The following is an 18,203-nucleotide window of genomic DNA, read 5'->3' on the forward strand; positions in this document are numbered from 1 at the left end:
TGTCTCGTTGGTCGTACGAAATGAGAAATAAACATCCTGGCATTTGAAATTGCTCCAAACATTATTACGACAGTGATCTCAGACGGGAAAGAGACGAGTATTTCGATTCTACATATTCAAGATACGAGCTGTAATTTGCATTTTATTCGACTAATCTCCGGAGACAGAACGGTTTTCGATCAATTTGTCTATCGCGAAGTGGAGGCTCGTCGAAGACAAGCATCTGGCAAATTTCCGGAAGTTTATTTTCATATGAGTGACTGCACATGAGTTTTCACGTAAAACGGCGCAGAAAAATTGTTCATTTCGCTAGATTCTACGGAACTACTTAAGTTGGCATACGCTGTCATAAATGCACTTCTTGGCTGCCATAGATTCGCACAGCAAACAGAAGCTTGATTCTGCATCGTTGCCAATTTCCGCGTGTAACGATTCTAGCAATTTACAAAAAAAAAAAAAAGAGACTACTCTCCGACAATATACATCGTGTGGCCAAAAAAAAAGTAACAAAGATAAAAAGATCCTCGCATCTTCAACGCTCTGTTCGTAAATTTGTATCACAGAAATTACGGATCGCCGCATATTTAATAACGAGCAATTTTTATTCCGCCTGATCTGGAGCAGACGGAATAAAAATTGCCGCTGAAATAACAAAAACTGCCGACAACAAAAAGCATGCTGGCGAAAAAAAGGCGAATTAAACTTTATTTACTTTTGTTTTGAATTTTTTCGAAAATAGAAACTGCGGCGCCGCGGCACTGATATAATCTATCAGGCGTTCCGCAGTGACGCGCGTCTCGTCACTACAGATGATAAATGCACACCGTGTATTTTAGTAAGAATTAATGTCATTCGCTTGGCGTGTTTCCAATGGGTATTAAATATACAGGGTGAATGTTAAAGGCGAGTAAATATCGCGGCCATTCATGTATGGAGCCGTATCGAGCGCGCGCGTAGCGGATATCTGCCGGTACAACGGCACGTGCGGCAGTAATAATAGAACCGTCGCGTCGTCGGTGCATTCACACGCGGGAGGGTGCCTGCCTACTACTATTCTATAGCGTTGTGCACACAACTTTTACCGTCTAGACTTATGTACTCGTCCCGATTATCGTAGGATTAGATCCCGTAGTTTAATCGGTCGATCTGAAGTTTCGCTCGCGAACGAGGCTACACCGCCGATCTCAGATCGCGCGGGCATTTGCATAATAATCGCGAGGCGTGCTGAAGATTTACGGATTTAACGTATGGCTCGAAGACACACAAAGCGCAGCAAAAATATCCTCAAGGAAAGTTTCGCGAAAAATTGAGTCATTTAGCGTTTACGGACGCTTTTAAACAGCGTGGAGCGTAAAGCGTGGCTCCCGTGCCTGAATTTAATTGATAAAAATGCAAATTTCAATTTACACAATATTTTTAATTTCGTGTATTGCAATTTTATTTATCCGAATAATCTCGATGAAAACACGACAAAAAAACATTTTTTTTTTCCCATGCAAATGTTAAATGATATTTACGCGGCCTTTTTATATTCATTAAATGTGAAACGTGTGCTTTATTTAGGTGGTCTAAATTGCTGTTACATCAGAAAATGTGTCGCCACGAAGTAAAAAAATAAAATACAAATAAAATGTTCTTTTGTGGAATTTTCTCGTATGAACAAAATTAAATGTACATGTTAATACACATTGTGGATTACTCTTGTCATAGTAATCCTTCGTGCTGTACGTCACATATAATCTCAGGATTTGTGATTCATAAATCATGCTTTCCAAGTTAAATTAACGAGAAAGTTGATTGAAATATTCTATTAGAAAACAATGTACAGAAATTATTAAAAGGAATTTTGTGTCAGAAAATATCGCGCGTGCATTACACGAGGAAAACAAACAAGCTTGATTATACTCATTTAGACCACAAAAGCACTGTAGAAATAATACAGGATTTTCTCATCGGATGAGTTTCTTTATAAAAATAACATCTAACGTACCAAGGAGGACGCGAATGAAAGAGAACACTGACCACTGAATAAAATTCAACACGTCGATAATAATATATGAATAAAAGTAATAATAAATGTGACGTATGTTTTCTCTTGCGCTTTTTTTTCAGAACAAACATAGAATTCTTTAGACTTAGCGTGTCACGCATATCGGTTTCGTGCTGATATAGTTAACCAGGAAACAGTAAGTAGGTAGCCACGTACACGCGTTTAGATCGATCGATCTTCAGGCGTCCATATGTTCCGTCTTCCAAAAGCAAAACCGCTTCAGGGATCGTTGCAACTTGACATTTATCGAACACGACATTAAAGGACGCGTACGAGCAAAATGTTAAAGAAAAAAATTATCGAAAAGATCGACTAGAGAATTTTGAAACGAATTTTCCGAAATATTATTTAATATAGCAATTTCTTTCCACAAGGATTTTCATAAAGCTCACAGTAAACTCTTTTTTAATCTTTAATCTTTCAAGATATTTTATATTATTTATACACGAGAAGTAGAGTGATCGAAATCGAAGATAATGTCACCTTGAGAAAATATTACGTCAAAATAATATATAATTTTCTAATATCAAAATATCAATGTTTGTAAAATATTTGAAATTTTTTTGATAACTTTCTTAACTATTTTACAGTTTACACTTACGCACACACATTTGCAGTTTTTAATTATTTTATAACAACTCCACTATTGGAAGGCTTAATCTTATTCATAGAAACGCAAGGCTCATTATAAAAATCAGTGAAAGATATCGTTTCGTTGCAAAATAGCTGAGCATTGAACAATTAATGTAATCAAGAGCTGAGCATCACTCTTAACATGTTCCAGTCAGTTGAGTGAGTATTCGAGAGTGAACGTCAGTTTACAAACAGTTAGTTAGGAGTCTGTATGCACTCTAAAGTGATATTCTCGAGCATGGTTCTAGTTATGCAGGTAGTTACTATCGTTTTCGAATACGAGCAGTCAGAATCCCAGGCGGCAGGAAACTCGCGGCATGTCACTCTTGATAACAGCTGATTACGATGAGCTAGTCAAGATAACGAACCGAGTTTGTCGAAACACGGTATGCGTTAGTACGGCGTTAAATTGTATCGTCGATACCTCTATAATTTTCTTTGAAAAGGGTTAATAAACGCGCGCGCATTAAATTCAAGCAAAGAGCTGTTAAGAAAGATTCATTCTTACATAAATTTCTCATTTCCATGCATTCTCCAGATCGATCCGAGAGATTTGCGTAGCGTAAAGACCCAAGAAAAGAGCGCTCGCTTCAATAAGTCATGGCATTAAGAACAAGGGATTAACCTTGTGTTCTGAAAATATTATCCTTCACAAGGGTTTTCCAGCCCTTGTGGGACGTGTCTACAGTGTGGTTACTCTTGGCGAAGATTATGTCGCGTCTCCGTTAAAGTCGGTGACATTTGCGTTACGAAGGGGTTTTGCGTTACTTCTTGGATTAAAGGAATTAAGTTTTGCCAAATTGTCAAACTTTAATACAGGAAGTTAGCAGAAAGAAAGAACTTTTTCGAGGTCTAAAGATAATGACGACTAAGTAATGGCTTTTACAGCGAGAGTGCATTTTCCTCTTCTAATATACAATTTCAAAAAAATTGCTTTCAAATATCTTTCAAAAAGAAATTTTATTTTGTGGGAAATTCTAACGGTCGAACGCTTACAGTTTAAATTTTATTCAATTTCCCAGTAAATATGCGCTCCTGAAGCAATAAAAAGGCGACAATTTACATAAGGGTCAGATTCTATATCTGTCTCCCTCGAAAGTAAATTCACCGAAATTACACTGGCGATAAGGTACCGAGTTTACGTGCAAAACTCTTCAAAGCTCAGACGTGACTCCGGTTTTTCCAGAAATTATTTTTCAAAAAAAGATCAGCACACACATATTCGCCTTTGAGAGACGAAAACTCATCGCAATCACGTAAAAATTCGCGAAATAACGTATCTTCTGCGCGAATGCAATGGCGAACTGTACATGATACTAAAGGAACAAGCGCGGAATTTTCATGAAATAATCATGAAACAAAAATTTATTAAATATACTTATAAAAACGGTTATATTCCGAGGAACAAAAGTTGAAAATAGGTCGCGATAAGTGCGTAATTAATGAAGTTTAATTGCTCCGTCGGATTGATTAAAATCGTGTGATTCCATCGCGCTGTAAAACAAACTTTGCACTCGAAGATCCCGTCGGCATTCCCGCCAAAAGTATACCGTCGTCGGTGGTGAGGGGGCTGTTACAATATTTACCGCGATCGTTATTCCCGATGATCCACCCGCGACGATCCGGACGATCTCGTCGCACGTGCAAACGCGCGCGAGTAAAACGCGAGATTGCCTCCCTTGGACGGATGGCGGCAAGAAGCCGTGGGTTTACGGTATGCACTAAAAATAACAGCACCCATAAAACTGCTCGCATTCGCGAGAACCACTACGCGGGCCACGACGACGACGTCGACGTCGCGGCGATACAAACGCCCGTACCTCCTTACTCTGTACATCCACGCCTGCTTCTATATCTTATCGGGATAATCTCTTCTAATTATCGTAGAAATATTCTCAAGTATTTGAAGCGCGCAGAAAGCCGCGCCGCCGACGAAGTCAAAACGCGCGGCGCAGCGTCGCGACGCCAGCCGTCGGGCTTCCAATGAGAAAAAAACGACGAGAGGAAAAAAAAAGGAATACTCACAAGATCCGTGCTTCGAATGAGAACAGAAGGCCTGTCGTCGAGGGTGATCATTTCGGCACGCCGCGCTTCCCGGTGCGTGGCGTCGCGTCGACGCGTCTCCTAGCGTCTCCCAGCGACGTTCACCAGCAGCATCAACAACAACGGCGACGACGACACCTTCCTCTGCGTGGCGGCACCGCGACGTTCATGATCGACGACGGCGACGACGGCGATGACGACGCCTGGTCCACGGCGACGACGGCGGTCTCGTCCGATTGGCGATTCCTCGTGGACGTCGGACACCGTACCGTCGGCTCGCGTCAACGTCGCGCGTGCGATGCGTGTCGCTCTCACGCAGGAAGTCGCGTGATCACGCGTACCCGCGGTGGTCGCGGTCGATCCTCGGAATCCATGACAGGTATACGTGAGATACGTATACGTTGTACGTTGCACGGAGCGGAGCGAGGCCAGGCGTGGATCGCATGCGCCGCGTCGAGGTAAAAGTCATCGCGCTGTGTGCCGTCGCGAAAGCGCCCGGTACGTAGACGAGAAAACTCGCAGACGGAAATTCAAAGCGTGCCCGCGCGCGTTTTCGCGATTGCGAAACTAAACGCGACATATTGTGTTTGTTTCGCGCGAAGTAAGCGCAATATGATCACGTGAGCTGGTAATTGCGAGACACTAGAACATTTCTTGCTATAATAAATCTGATAATTATTATGTAATTTTATAAAAGTCACAGGTATTTTTATAATATTATAAATGTTGTTAAAAATATAAGATTACTTATTTTATTGGGAAATATCGTGCATCTTGGTTTGTCAAATTTACTAATAGCGTTTTCGATTATACAGGATTTGAACGACCCAGGGTTGATCAATCACTATTTTACTATAAATGCAAGTCTTTCATTGGTGGAGAGGTTGCAATGACGTCATTAACCAACCCTGGGTCGTTCAAATCCTGTATAATCGAAAACGCTATAAGTGTTATCAGTGTAATTATATAAATTGATCTTGAGCGTATCTCGGTAGCGAGAGATATACCGATATATCGCACATCGATATGATATATCGTTCGATTTCGATAATAGTAATTAGCGCGTTTCAGCACTGTTTCAACTTTTTTTAGTTTTTCTTTTTATATCGCTTTCAAAGTTTAATTAATTTTATATTTTCTACTATTCTAGAAATTGCTTCCCCTCCAAATTTCAAATATGACGGTCGTATTGATTAGATAAATTTTACATGAAACGCTTCGATCGTATTCTAAAATTATATGTAAATGGAATTTATTTTTAATTTTATCAATAAATCAGACTGTATAATTAGTCAAAATAATGTAATTAATATGAATATAATTAGATATAATGTAATCAATTTCTGATTAATAAATGCAAGATATAATTTTATGCGCACCAGTTAATAATTAGAACATTTTCTCACTTTTATAAAATTTGTTTTTTGCGAATCAATTGTGTTGTATATAATATTCGGGATAATAATTTCAAGGAAAGCAGCGTAATCAAATTTACACATGGGCAGTTATTTATTTTACACATATATTTCATTATGCATGTGAACGTTTCATAGAGACAAAATCAATTACGCTCATATAATTAATCTGCTTCCTTCTACTCTTTTCTCCATTCTCATGCACAGATACAGGATATTATCAGTGTTCTACTTTTCATTGACCGCATAGCAAGTTTAATCTGCGGCATACAAATTTGTTCAGTTTCGCTCAAACTCTGGTACCAAAGAGGCCATACTGTAACTCTATATACCATAAATCACGTGAGAAATTATATTAATGAGTAATTATATTCATATACATATACACACACACACACACACACACACACACACACTCACACACACACACACACACACACACACACACACACACACACACACACACACACACACATATGTATATATATGTATATATATGTATATGAATATTATATCTTTATTACGATACAAAATTTATTATCGTAATGTATTAAAAAAACATTATGCATAGTAACATAATCCTATAAATATATATTTATTCCACGATCGTTGATGATTGTATAATTTATCAATTTTAAAAATACAAATAAAGATTTTCTAATTACCTACCTGGATTATGGTTATGTAACACTTGCAATTCTTACTGATAGAATAATTCTTTGATAGAAAAATGAGATATAAAAATCAGATAAAAAAGAGATAAAAATTAATTAGATAATTTTAAGAAAAGATATAACAATCAATGATCATGCTTAATCATTTTTAACAAACTTCATATTCAAAGTTTGATAAAATCTCGTTATATTTATAACGTTAATTCATCAAATAGGAATTGATGTGAAAAATGGATGACATAAAAAATTGGCACGAAAGAAATAATCTCTCTGGTACCGATTACTGTATTATGCATTTAACATTTTTCCGACACGATCCTTCTATTTTCTACTTGGATTTTTTACTTACTTTCTCCTGACACATTATATTAGTATCGTCAAAAATAAGAACAATTTAATGGAACTTGACTCTTATAATACAATATATAACGCACAAGAAAAATTCCTTATAATTATAAATTTTGTGCTGACAATGGAATTTCTCTTGAAACGATATGTTTTCCATAACATCGCCATATGTCCACACACGATCCAAGATTAGTCATCCGAATTTTTTTTCAAATCGTTCCTTCAAATATGAGCTATAATGAAATAATATCGAGAAATATCCAATACCGATACTTATAATTGTCGTATTTGAGATTACTTCTTTACAATTATTTATGCCTCTGTATTCACGCGGATCATTAACACCGCGTTTCGTACAAACCGCTGCGTCCTATGTAGCGAACCCATTTAATCACATCATGATCGGAGTAATTCAACTTAGACTCGAATACTTTCAAGTAGCGCACTTTAAAACCAGATGGTGCAAACGGCACCTCGAAGTTCATCGATATTGGCGGTCTCGTCCATTTCTTCTTCGTGTCAGTCTCCAACAGATCGATCTCGGCGGATAGCTGCGTCTCCTTCATGCCGGCCATGCGCTTGATTTTCCACACAATCGCATTCTCCGATGCCTTGTATTTCGCCTTACCCTTCAGGCATATCAATTGTACGCCGGCAGTATTCAATGGCGTCGGCACGCGTACTTCAATCTTTTGCCCCAGCAATGAAGGTTTGAAGTTTGATTTCAACACTGCTTTGACTTCCATCTTTGTTCGACCAACCTCGCGTACTAAAGGTATCACGCGAAAGGGCAATGATATATCTTTCGTGGTGCGATATCTGCAATGTAAAAATGAACACAGTATTTTGACATTCCGATATTCGATTCATTAGTAAATGTCTCACCTCATTAACTCGAATTCACCATCCGGCGGTATAAAACTAATGGAATGTTCGGTCTCGAATTTGCTAAGCTTAACGCATTGATGAAATTGGCAGTCATCGATAACGACAACTGGCTTGCCGGATCTAGCGCCAGTGGGATCATCGCCACCGCCTCCCAATCCGCCGCCTCCCTTCATTCCTTTGGCCTCCATAACAATCTTGTCGTTAATTCCGAACTTGCATTCCGGCATACCGGACAGATAGGACTTCATCACGACCTGGAAAAGATCTTCAGATTCAGAAATCTGCAAACTGATTAATCTTAATCTTGATTAACCCTTCTTTCTGTGGCTAATGTACCTTTCCAGCAACATGTGCGCTAAGAACCTGTCCCTGAGGGCTCATTAAGAGATTCACGTATTCAAGTACATCCAAGAAGAGTTCATTGCGCCTGTATTTGATACCCTCTCGTCTCCATCCAATCTGGCCAGTGACTTGCGATGTTATTTGAGCCTGTTCCTCCTTAGTAGCTGACTTTACGCCTTGTTGAGTAATAAATGTTTTCAATACTCCAGTATCACAGTTCTGCGGATATCCAAAGTCAAGAATCTCTGCAAGAAAATTAAAAAATAAAACTGTAAAAAATAATTTACGTATACAATCATTAAAATATTGATTAAATCTCATACCATCGAGCAGCTCGTAGATGAGCACAAAATTATTCTTGATGTTCTCTTCTGAAATTTTGCCAAAATATGACTGCATAACATCTATGATCTTTAGCAACAGTTCGAACACCATAGCTGCATTAACATTTTGTTTGGTGACAGCAGCTAACCAAATGTTAGCGCGTTTTATATGGAAAAATGATGTTCTGGCAATGTTGGTTACAGGTGAACGTACTTGTTGTCGTGCATGGATGACATTGACGCGAAATGCGTCCACCGCATTTCGGCCAATATCATCCCGATATACTCGAGAGATAAGTACCTCTCCCTTATGGTTATAAACAAATAGACCCCCTATCATCTTGACAGAGGGTAGTATTAGCCTTTCAAGTCAAAATCAATCTGTAAAAAAATCCGTAATATATTAAAAAGTTTACACTTAAAAATTTTTAAATGGTAAATTTCCTCTCTTAAAAAGAAGACATGTTATCAATATCTCAATAGCATTTTAACATTAATACACATTTTACACCTTTTCATGCCTTAGAATCTTATATTAAATTATTTGGTAGGTCTAGAACTTTACTGCAATGCATTGAAATCTAATATTCTAAAATTCTAGACCATTTCTTTGTTTAAAATATAAGATTTCAGTGCATCGCATTAAAGAAAATATACATTCTAAAGTTCTAACTTGATATACCTTAATGTTAAAATATACATTTTATTCATGACTTAGAATATTATATTATATCATTTGATAGAACTTTATGGTGATTCATTGAAATCTTACATTCTAGAATTCTGAACCATTTCCTTGTTTAAAATATAAGAATTCAATGCATCGCAGTAAAGTTTTACGCCTATGAAATGTTACAATATAAGATTTTAAAGAATAAAAATAAATAAAATGTAACAATTTAACATTAATGTACGTTTATTTATTTTTAGTTATAAAAAATAACCGAAAAAAATAAAGTCTCTCTTGCGACTAAAAATAATTTTTTAAAAATAATCAGTCAATAGCGCTCTGTAATTTAACGGTCTGTTTCGAAAGAAAATACTAAATTCCTAAAGAAAATACTCAAAATTACCAAAGTAGCCCAAAATATACACTCCAAAATGGAAATAAAATAATCAATTTTACAGCTATATTTTACAGCTATTTTAAAGCTTTATAAATGATAACGTAGCTGATAGCACAGGAATGCGTAAAATGTTAAGTAGTCCTACACGTCGATCAGCAAGAAGCCCTTCACTGAAAGTATGAAAAATATATGCGCTTCGTGAAAACACAATATTGTTGAGGCTCGTATCGTCCGAGATATAAATACGCTCGTTACAATAGATAACTACCATCACGACGAATAACGACCGTTTCTTAAATGACATTTGGAATTATCCGTTCGTCCGATATGTCTTGCGAACGGTTAGTATTATCGATCGGATGTAGCCCTGCGTAACCCTTTGCGTTCAAGTGACCGAGTAATGCCGAGACGCCGGTACCGAGGAAAGTGAGATCGAGTTTTCACTTACGCATGACTCCTCGAGGATGATCTGCCGAGAGTACTGATTTCCCGTATCCACCCTTCGTAACACGATACTCCTGACACCGTAAGCACGAACGGTCGCGAGCTGACGGACTGGTGACGAAAGCAACACCCACTTTCCGATATTGCCAACGAGAAACGACGTGGACAACGAAAATCAACTAGACTGCAGAGTTAAATGGACGAGAGCATTCTACGCCATCTGCCAACTGCGCCGGTGAACTATATTCGAGCCGCCGAAATGCGACAATATCCGCCAAAATCATCAAAGTTATCAGAGAAACTTTATAATATTATTTTACCATTTTATGTATTTATATGAATAATTTTTCTTAAATAAATCCAAAAAATAGACTTATAATTATGTTTCTTATATTACATCCAAAAAGATAATTAATAGATTCGAATTACAAATATAAAAACTTGTAATACGTATTACTACGATTATTGTTCCATTTTTTATTTTAACTTTAGATATGTGTAATTAATTGTTCTGCGACTACTTTTTCGATTGTAATAGATAAGCCAGCAGTTCGTTGTCCTTAGATATAATCCATTGTATTTCTTCGCCTGCATAAAAATCATTTTTTTAAACTTATAATCTTTTTCTCTTTTACATTGTGCATTATAATTCTCGAGTTTTTATTTTATTAGTATATTAATTAAAAATCAACTTACATTGAGCAGCATAATCTTCCTTTCATCCCGTGGAATTCAATGCAGCATTTATTTCTGCTAATCTTTCGTAATCTTCGACAAAATAGAGATTCCGTTCTCCTTTTAGAGACGTAGAAAATAGTTCCTCGATGACGTTATAGTTCGCCGCGTATTTCTGGCCTTGGCTAATGACGATGGCGAACGCTTCATGACCGTCGTTTCTTAGATTCTGCAAGCTCTCCACTGCGATTCGTAAATTCTCTTTGTCATTTTCCTCGGTCATATGTCCTCCATCCGTCACGAAGACTGTAAACGCATTTATCATATTAAAAATATTTATATAAATAATAAGCAATAAAATTATTATAATTAGAGTAATAAATGAGTTCGTGAAACATATACACATAAAGCTCGTATATTATTTCGAATAAAAATATTTTCTAAACACTTAAAAATATTTAAAATTTCTCATTTATTCAACTATAAAAGGTTTAATTCATAACTCTAAGAAATAGTACATCTAAAACTTTTTTAATCATGCTATAAAATTACGATTGGAGGTGTAACAGATGTTTTACAATAACTTATTTTTATATTGAAATCAATGATACTTTACCTAAAATATAAATGCTTTACCTGAAATGACTCGTTGTATGTTTGAAGCTTGAACAGCTTCCGCCGACATAAGAGCCGCGTTAATTAAGTTCGTAGTTTTTCCGGTTGCTCCGTTAAGATCCTCGCTTACGCGAGTTGTGCGATTTGCAAGCATCTCTTTGGACAACAAAGTCATTACATCGCAAGTATCCGTCTGATTCAAAGCGAGAGGTCTCTTCGCTTTTTGCGAAAAAGTGATCGTACCCATCGGATGATCGTGTGATAATCTGCCAGGTAATTAATTTAAAAAATTAGATATTTAATTTTACCGGAATAAGTTTCTATCAATTTATGTTCAGGCGGTACAAATAATTCTTACGGGAAGAATCGGCGAACCAGCGTAGCTGCTAGTTTCATTTCTTCAGTAAACCATGCGTTCAAGACACTTAAACTGTCGTCCATTACAAAAAGCAGACCAGACTGTTTATCTTCCGCTAGCTTACGTATTCTGCTTGCTAAATCTATAGCTTGTTGTTGAATATCTAACAACGTACAAATTTTATTAAATAAAAATCTTTCTGTTTGCTTTATGCAAATATTTATACAAATCAGATTGTTTATTTAAATAGACAGTGAAATATATTTTACCCATGCCTTCCTCAACCTTGGTCTCGTTTACTTCTGCGACTGCTAAATCCAGATTTCTACGAGTGGTTAAATTATAGAGAACGTATTGACTGGTGTTGCAGGGTAAACCGTAAAATAAGGGTGCGCCATGACCTTCGCGATCCAGATTTAGGCAGATCTCACGATCGGCGTAAGGAACTATCGTTCTTATCGAAGCACCAGGAACTGCCAGCACCGAGACCATCCCTCGTGAGAACTTCACCATTTTCGTCCATCCATTTCCAACCATCCTTGGACATCATTGTGCGTCCACCGATCCAAGTATGATCTAATGCTGATTTTATTTTCAACATGTAATTGAATAAATTCAACATTAAATAAAATAATATTTAGGCGAATTAGTTTAAAATGTTACACAATAATTACAATACTCTGAAAAAATTCATATAAAATTTTTCACATCAATAATTTTTTTTTATTTAAAAGATCTTCGAAAAAATATTAATCTATTTGATAAAGTATTTTTTAAATTATTTTCGATAAATATATTTTATCTGCACACATACATACTCAATTCCGTCACGTTCTCCAATACGACGGATAAAGTTTTTGCGTCCGGTATGCTGGCTATGCGACCGGACTTTTTTTGACAATAAGCTTCGCCTTCATTCCACATCATTTTAACATAAGAAAATATTAATTTTTTATTTTCGAATAATATATTTCTCTCATTATCATGCATCATTCTTGAAATCGCTAGATTTGGAAAAAGATGTCGCATTTAGGTTTTCACTTAACGTTGAGATTATCATATTAAATGCATTATGGTTAATAAAATTGTTTATAAAATTAAACAATTCAAAGAGCACATTAACAAATTAGATTTACCATCTTGGTAAACGAAAGGCCTCCTTTTCCCGCAGTCCAGATCGAGAAAAGCCGGAGTCTGGTGTTCCGCGCAGAGATGTCTGTCAAGTATCAAGCATCTTCCCTTTTGAAAATAATCGTCGTTCTTCAACGGTAATATGGAATGATTGTCCGACCAAGGTGGATACAAAGTGACATTCAATTTTTTCGACGGTAGTGTAAATCCTGACGAAAGCCATGTCCAATCGGTGCCATCAATGCTCCAACCGCCCAACCATACGCTTTCCATAGCTGTCAGTCACAGAAATCAGTTTATCTAAATTAGAAAGTATGGTCGCGCGGTGACTATTTCACGTCAATGTGTATAGTCGGTCCATTTTTTATTTTTCTCTTTTTCTATTGTTTTAAAGAAATTCAATGATTTTGTATAATATATATATATATATATATAAATTACAAAAGATGCATATTACACGGTCTGCTTCGCAGCATAGCGTTCGCTAGAATGGTGGCTGCCTCGTTAATGAAGATCATGGCGAGATGCTTGTCTCTTTTCTTACACTGCAACCGAGCGTCTCTCCACGTAATACCACCCCCGTTGACTTTCCGCACTCCTTCAGCTCGAAGTAACTCCTCATCTTCGTCATCAATAATTTGATAGCGCTGGCCGTCGACGAAGATGCTGCTACCCTCGACGATCCCCTCTTTCGGTTTCTTTTTCGCTTTAATTTTAAAATATTCCGTTCTTCTTAACAATTTCTTCTTACTTGCCGTTTGTTAATTATGCTTCTGAATATTTTATTAGATTAACAATAAATCAGATTTAACCCAATCAAAATTAAAATTTGAAATTAATTTCTTATTTATTAAATAAATATTGCGCACGCAGTTTGCTAAGGTCGCGCTTCGGTATTCAACGCAAGAGATCCGAGAAGAAACAGACTAGAATAGAATAGATTGCAAATAGACGCAAAAGAAAAACATGTAATATGGTTGACACTGCAAGCTGCACCACTTGCGTGACACTTAATAAAAACAGCTGATTAAAAGCGTGGAGAAATTTATTGCGAATGAGCGCGGTAACAAATGTCACGACGATTTACGATCGTTTCTAATAAAAACGTCTGGCCAATTTGCGAAGCGAATCGCATATTCTTGTTTTACGCGACGATTTTCCTCACTGGCTCTCATGCAGATGAACGGTTTTCGGTGTCGACAATTTTCTGGCACGAATGAAGGAGTGTCGCGGTCCAATCTGTCAAACACGAGACAATTTTTCTCACTACTCGTATGATCATTAGCGACGTACCAGGCGGGGTCTTTCATTATCAAAGAGTCGTGTATCAACGCGTCTCCTGTTTTTCCTGTATCGATCCAAGTCCAGTTGCTGGTGGAATCCTTTCTCTGACCTCCTATCCAGAGGCTATCGTATCCTGAGCGATTGTAGTGTAAATAAAGTTCAATATTAAATATTTTAAAAATACAAAATAAATATAGAATAATTCAGAATAATTAATAAACCGGAAAAATTGTTTTTATTTAAATTATTTGATTATATTATTTCCTGTAAATTTATTTCAGATTTCAGATCCAGATTAAAAAAAAAACATATCTGATTATTCAAACATGTGTATCTGCATTAAAATTGTAAAGCCGACGGATTTGAAACACTAGATCTATTTTTCATGTTTGCAGACATTGAGAGAAAAAAGGAAGATAAAATAATAAAACGAACGGTAGTTTGATTCGGACATCATCCGTGCGAGCCAATCCTTCGTGTCCTCGTCGAGTACGGCCAACGTGCTTCCCGTGTCCGCTTCCGTCTCGCGTGTTAGAGGATCCGGCGGTTAGAGGATTCGTCGTATCCCATTTCCTCCTTCTCGGAAGTCGGGAGAGGATTTAGGTGTCCGTAAATGGGGCAGATTGCCTGCGCCTCATTCCACGGAACTCGTCCACCGATCACGAGAAACTCCCATTGAACGTCTTCGTTTCCATTTTCCATTTCATTATCGTTCCTCGGCGTATAGACGAAATGATCCACGATCCAATTGCTTGGCGTTCCTATTGAAAGTGTCATTCGCGATTATCCGCTCTTAAAACCGCTGAACTTTTTTCTCCGAAATGGCGGACTTTAAAATCTTCTCGAGACGAGCATGGATCTTAAAATCTTTCCCTGATGAACGTCGAAGCGGTCAAAAGTTATCTCGCAAATCATTATTTTTTTGTCAAATTTATAAAATTAATGCACATATTTGTACTGACTATGTCTTAGTTAAAAAGTATAATTTCTATTTGCAAAATAAATTGGTAGTTATATAAATTATAAACTACAAATGCGAATATAATCTTGCTAAATTTTTCTTCTACAAATCAGAATTTAATTTTCGCAAGAAAAATCAATCTTGATCCTATCTATTCGGAAGGTGGTAGCGATCTCGAAGGTATAAATGAGACAAAGAGCTGTCGAAATCATTTGTCACGAGTGTCGGGAAGCGAGTACGTTTGAAAGCGTATAAGGCAAAGAATTATGTTCAACTGAAAGACTGACCTCGACTAGACTCGGAAGTTATTCAAAGCTCATTCGGGCCACCATCGAGTTAATGTAATGAACGCTGCCAATCAGCCAGTAATGCGCGTGATAATGGCAAATCGATGCACACACGGTCCTTCTGTGTTCACGTAACGACATGTACTCATAATTCAATGATATATCCTCACGTATCAATAAAACGCTTGTCGCAGCCGCCGCAGATCAGTTAATAAATACTGATTTTACTTAACTGACTTACTTAGCTGAAACGTAAAAACTCGTTAAACAGAATCGTTAAGCGCAATCAGTGTTCATATAATTTAAAAATTTCTGATAATCAATGCGATGCTCGATATTTTTTTCTCCACGCGTAAACAAATATAAAAAAATTTTTTTAGAACATAAATATAAATATAAAATATAAAAATACCGTAAAATACAAGAATAAAGTAAATATAAAAATACCTTCCCTTCATAATTTTTCTATTAATACATTTTTTTATATCTTCTGTGCGCGCGTAAAATAAAAAATCAGCGGATTGTCTCGAATATATTTTATTATACATACATTAATGAAAATATATACATGGTAGACTGCAGCTTCTCGAAGCAGCGAAGTGTCAATATAATTAGCTACAGTATTCGTACGCGAATCTGTTTTGTTTTTTTTTTCTTTCTTTCTTTTTCTTTCTTTGCGACGTCCTCTCGATAGCCGAGGTTGTCGAGGTTGTCGGGAGGCACGTGTAGGCCGACACGTGTAGACCATGGATGTTGTGTTGTACGTGAAACGTATATTTTTAGAGTTTCCGTTATTACTTAAAACGACTGATTGATAACGGCCGATCCGATTCGATTCCGCGTCGGCGAATCGTCCTCGGCTTTACCGCGACTATTACAGGACTGATCGCGTCAATCCGATATCGACACACGCAGCGGATATCAGGATACTTTCGCTGACTTCGATTAATATCTGAATCTCTTTAGCTCTTTCTCTCTCTCTCTCTCTCTCTCTCTCTCTCTCTCTCTCTCTCTCTCTCTCTCTCTCTCTCTCTCTCTCTCACACACCCTCTCGCCCTTTCACTCTTTACTCTCGCTCACATTTTCTCTCTTTCTCTCCCTCTCTTTCGCGCGCGCTCTCGTTTTCTTTCTCGCTCGCTCTCTCGCTCTCTTTCTTTCTCTTGCTATTCACAGCCTTCCTATTCAGACCTATTCAGCCTTCCCTCTTGCACAGCCAAACACTTGCTCGATCATTCGGCATCAACGCTTCGATCTCTTATTTCTTTAATTATCGTTACAACACGATTCAATGATGACAACTGTGGATTATTACAATTGATTAAACTGTAAGTGGCGATCATCGAAAGTGTGATGGTACTTCGTCTCCTTCTCTTTCCCCTTCCCCTCCTCTCTCTCTCTCTCTCTCTCTCTCTCCCTCTCTTTCTCTCTCTCTCTCTTTCAGAAAATCAGACAGAGTTTATCGCGTTCTAAAAATTGTCAGAGCAAATTTCACACACACGGGTCAAAAGGATTCCCGACAGGCTCTTGCGGTTACCAAACTGCGCTTTGTCACCGGCTAACGCAACGTAATTAATGATGATAACAATGATCGATTAACAGCGACTAATGTGACAGACGTCTCTGCGAATTTCCTCCGACAGGAGTATCACCGGTATACGCGTACAGCTTTTGTGCCCTGACTGATGATCGCAGGCCGAGTTAAACTTTGGTTTCAGCCAAACAACATTCTACGAGCGTTACAATCTATCGCGCGGGAGAGCTCGCATCGCGCGGCGAAGCAGCACGCCGGTCAATAACAATTTCAGATACACAGATTAGTTTTGTAACATTTCAGGCACTGCGATTGACTTTGTATTTTGAGTTTAACCAGTGCGTCGAACAACAGTCAGGCGCAGTCAATCGGGATGTCGATCGCGAAATTCGTCAGTGAACTCTTTCACTTCGAATCGTTCTGAATATCGCATAAATATCATTTTTGAACGCCGCTAAAAAATTTACGCAGTGTGTGAAAGAGCTCATTCTTTTTTCCTTTCCATCTGTGTAGTAGAAAATCGCGTGATCGAATCTCGAAGTCGTAATGCGAGAAATAATTCCGTTCGGAGGAGCTCGAAAGGAAAACGCAAACGCTCATATCGAGATTCGCGAGAGGTCGGAAAGCCTTGCACGAGTGCGGATAGCGTGTATGATGTGTATGATGTGTAAGTGTGTGAGTGTGTGTGTGTCTGTGTGTTTTTATGCGTGTATGTGTGTGTTTTATGTGTGTGTATGTATGCGTATGCATCCGTGTGTGTCCTGCATCATCGCGGTTACGTCACGCGCGCGTAATCGTACATCGCTTATAATTATTAACCTGACTTCGAACGACACGTTTACAATGATCACGTTATTCCTCTAGAGATGACATGCAGCGTATAAAACATATCTTATCTATATATTTATTTACTGTTATATATATCTAGGTTGCCGTATCCGTTATTTCTGTTACACGCTATATGTTCAATATATACGCGGTACGTCTCTTACATACTACCAAAAAAGATTAACAATCGGTTTTCTTCGTTTCTTTTTTTTTTTTTCCCCTTTCAAACGCGACGACACGCCGTGCTGTTGCGTTTTTTTTTCGGGTTTACACATTCGCGATTCACGAATTAAAGACAGAGGAAGG

General features: G+C 37.6%; 1 protein-coding gene and 1 pseudogene across 2 annotated transcripts; both read right to left on the reverse strand.

Annotated features, from left to right (window-relative positions):
• Positions 1 to 6,211: 6,211 nt before the first annotated feature.
• On the reverse strand, positions 6,212 to 10,393 carry AP-2mu (adaptor protein complex 2, mu subunit). Of its 2 annotated transcripts, none has more exons than XM_012371714.2 (5): positions 10,232 to 10,393; positions 8,717 to 9,097; positions 8,388 to 8,638; positions 8,049 to 8,305; positions 6,212 to 7,982 (listed from the first exon to the last, which is right to left on the reverse strand). In XM_012371714.2, exons 2-5 carry the CDS (start codon positions 9,054 to 9,056, stop codon positions 7,502 to 7,504), a joined length of 1,329 nt encoding a protein of 442 aa, XP_012227137.1. In that variant the 5' UTR covers positions 9,057 to 9,097; positions 10,232 to 10,393; the 3' UTR covers positions 6,212 to 7,501. The 2 variants fall into 2 exon arrangements, with proteins under 2 accessions (XP_012227137.1, XP_067204958.1); XM_067348857.1 differs by lacking the exon at positions 10,232 to 10,393 and adding an exon at positions 9,790 to 9,953.
• Positions 10,394 to 10,504: 111 nt separating this feature from the next.
• Positions 10,505 to 15,923, reverse strand: LOC105674781 (uncharacterized; annotated as a pseudogene).
• Between the last annotated feature and the right edge of the window lie 2,280 nt (positions 15,924 to 18,203).

Source organism: Linepithema humile, chromosome 1, assembly GCF_040581485.1.
Source record: "Linepithema humile isolate Giens D197 chromosome 1, Lhum_UNIL_v1.0, whole genome shotgun sequence".
In the NCBI taxonomy this organism is placed as follows: Eukaryota; Metazoa; Arthropoda; class Insecta; order Hymenoptera; family Formicidae; genus Linepithema; species Linepithema humile.

What these genes read in the sequence shown, in the direction of transcription:
- AP-2mu (XM_012371714.2), bottom strand. Translation starts at nt 9,056, where the DNA reads ATGATAGGGGGTCTATTTGTTTATAACCATAAGGGAGAGGTACTTATC. An exon ending in CATCTACGAGCTGCTCGATG is followed by an intron (nt 8,639 to 8,716) that starts GTATGAGATTTA and finishes ATTTTCTTGCAG; the next exon opens with AGATTCTTGACTTTGGATAT. An exon ending in GGTGAATTCGAGTTAATGAG is followed by an intron (nt 7,983 to 8,048) that starts GTGAGACATTTA and finishes TTTACATTGCAG; the next exon opens with ATATCGCACCACGAAAGATA.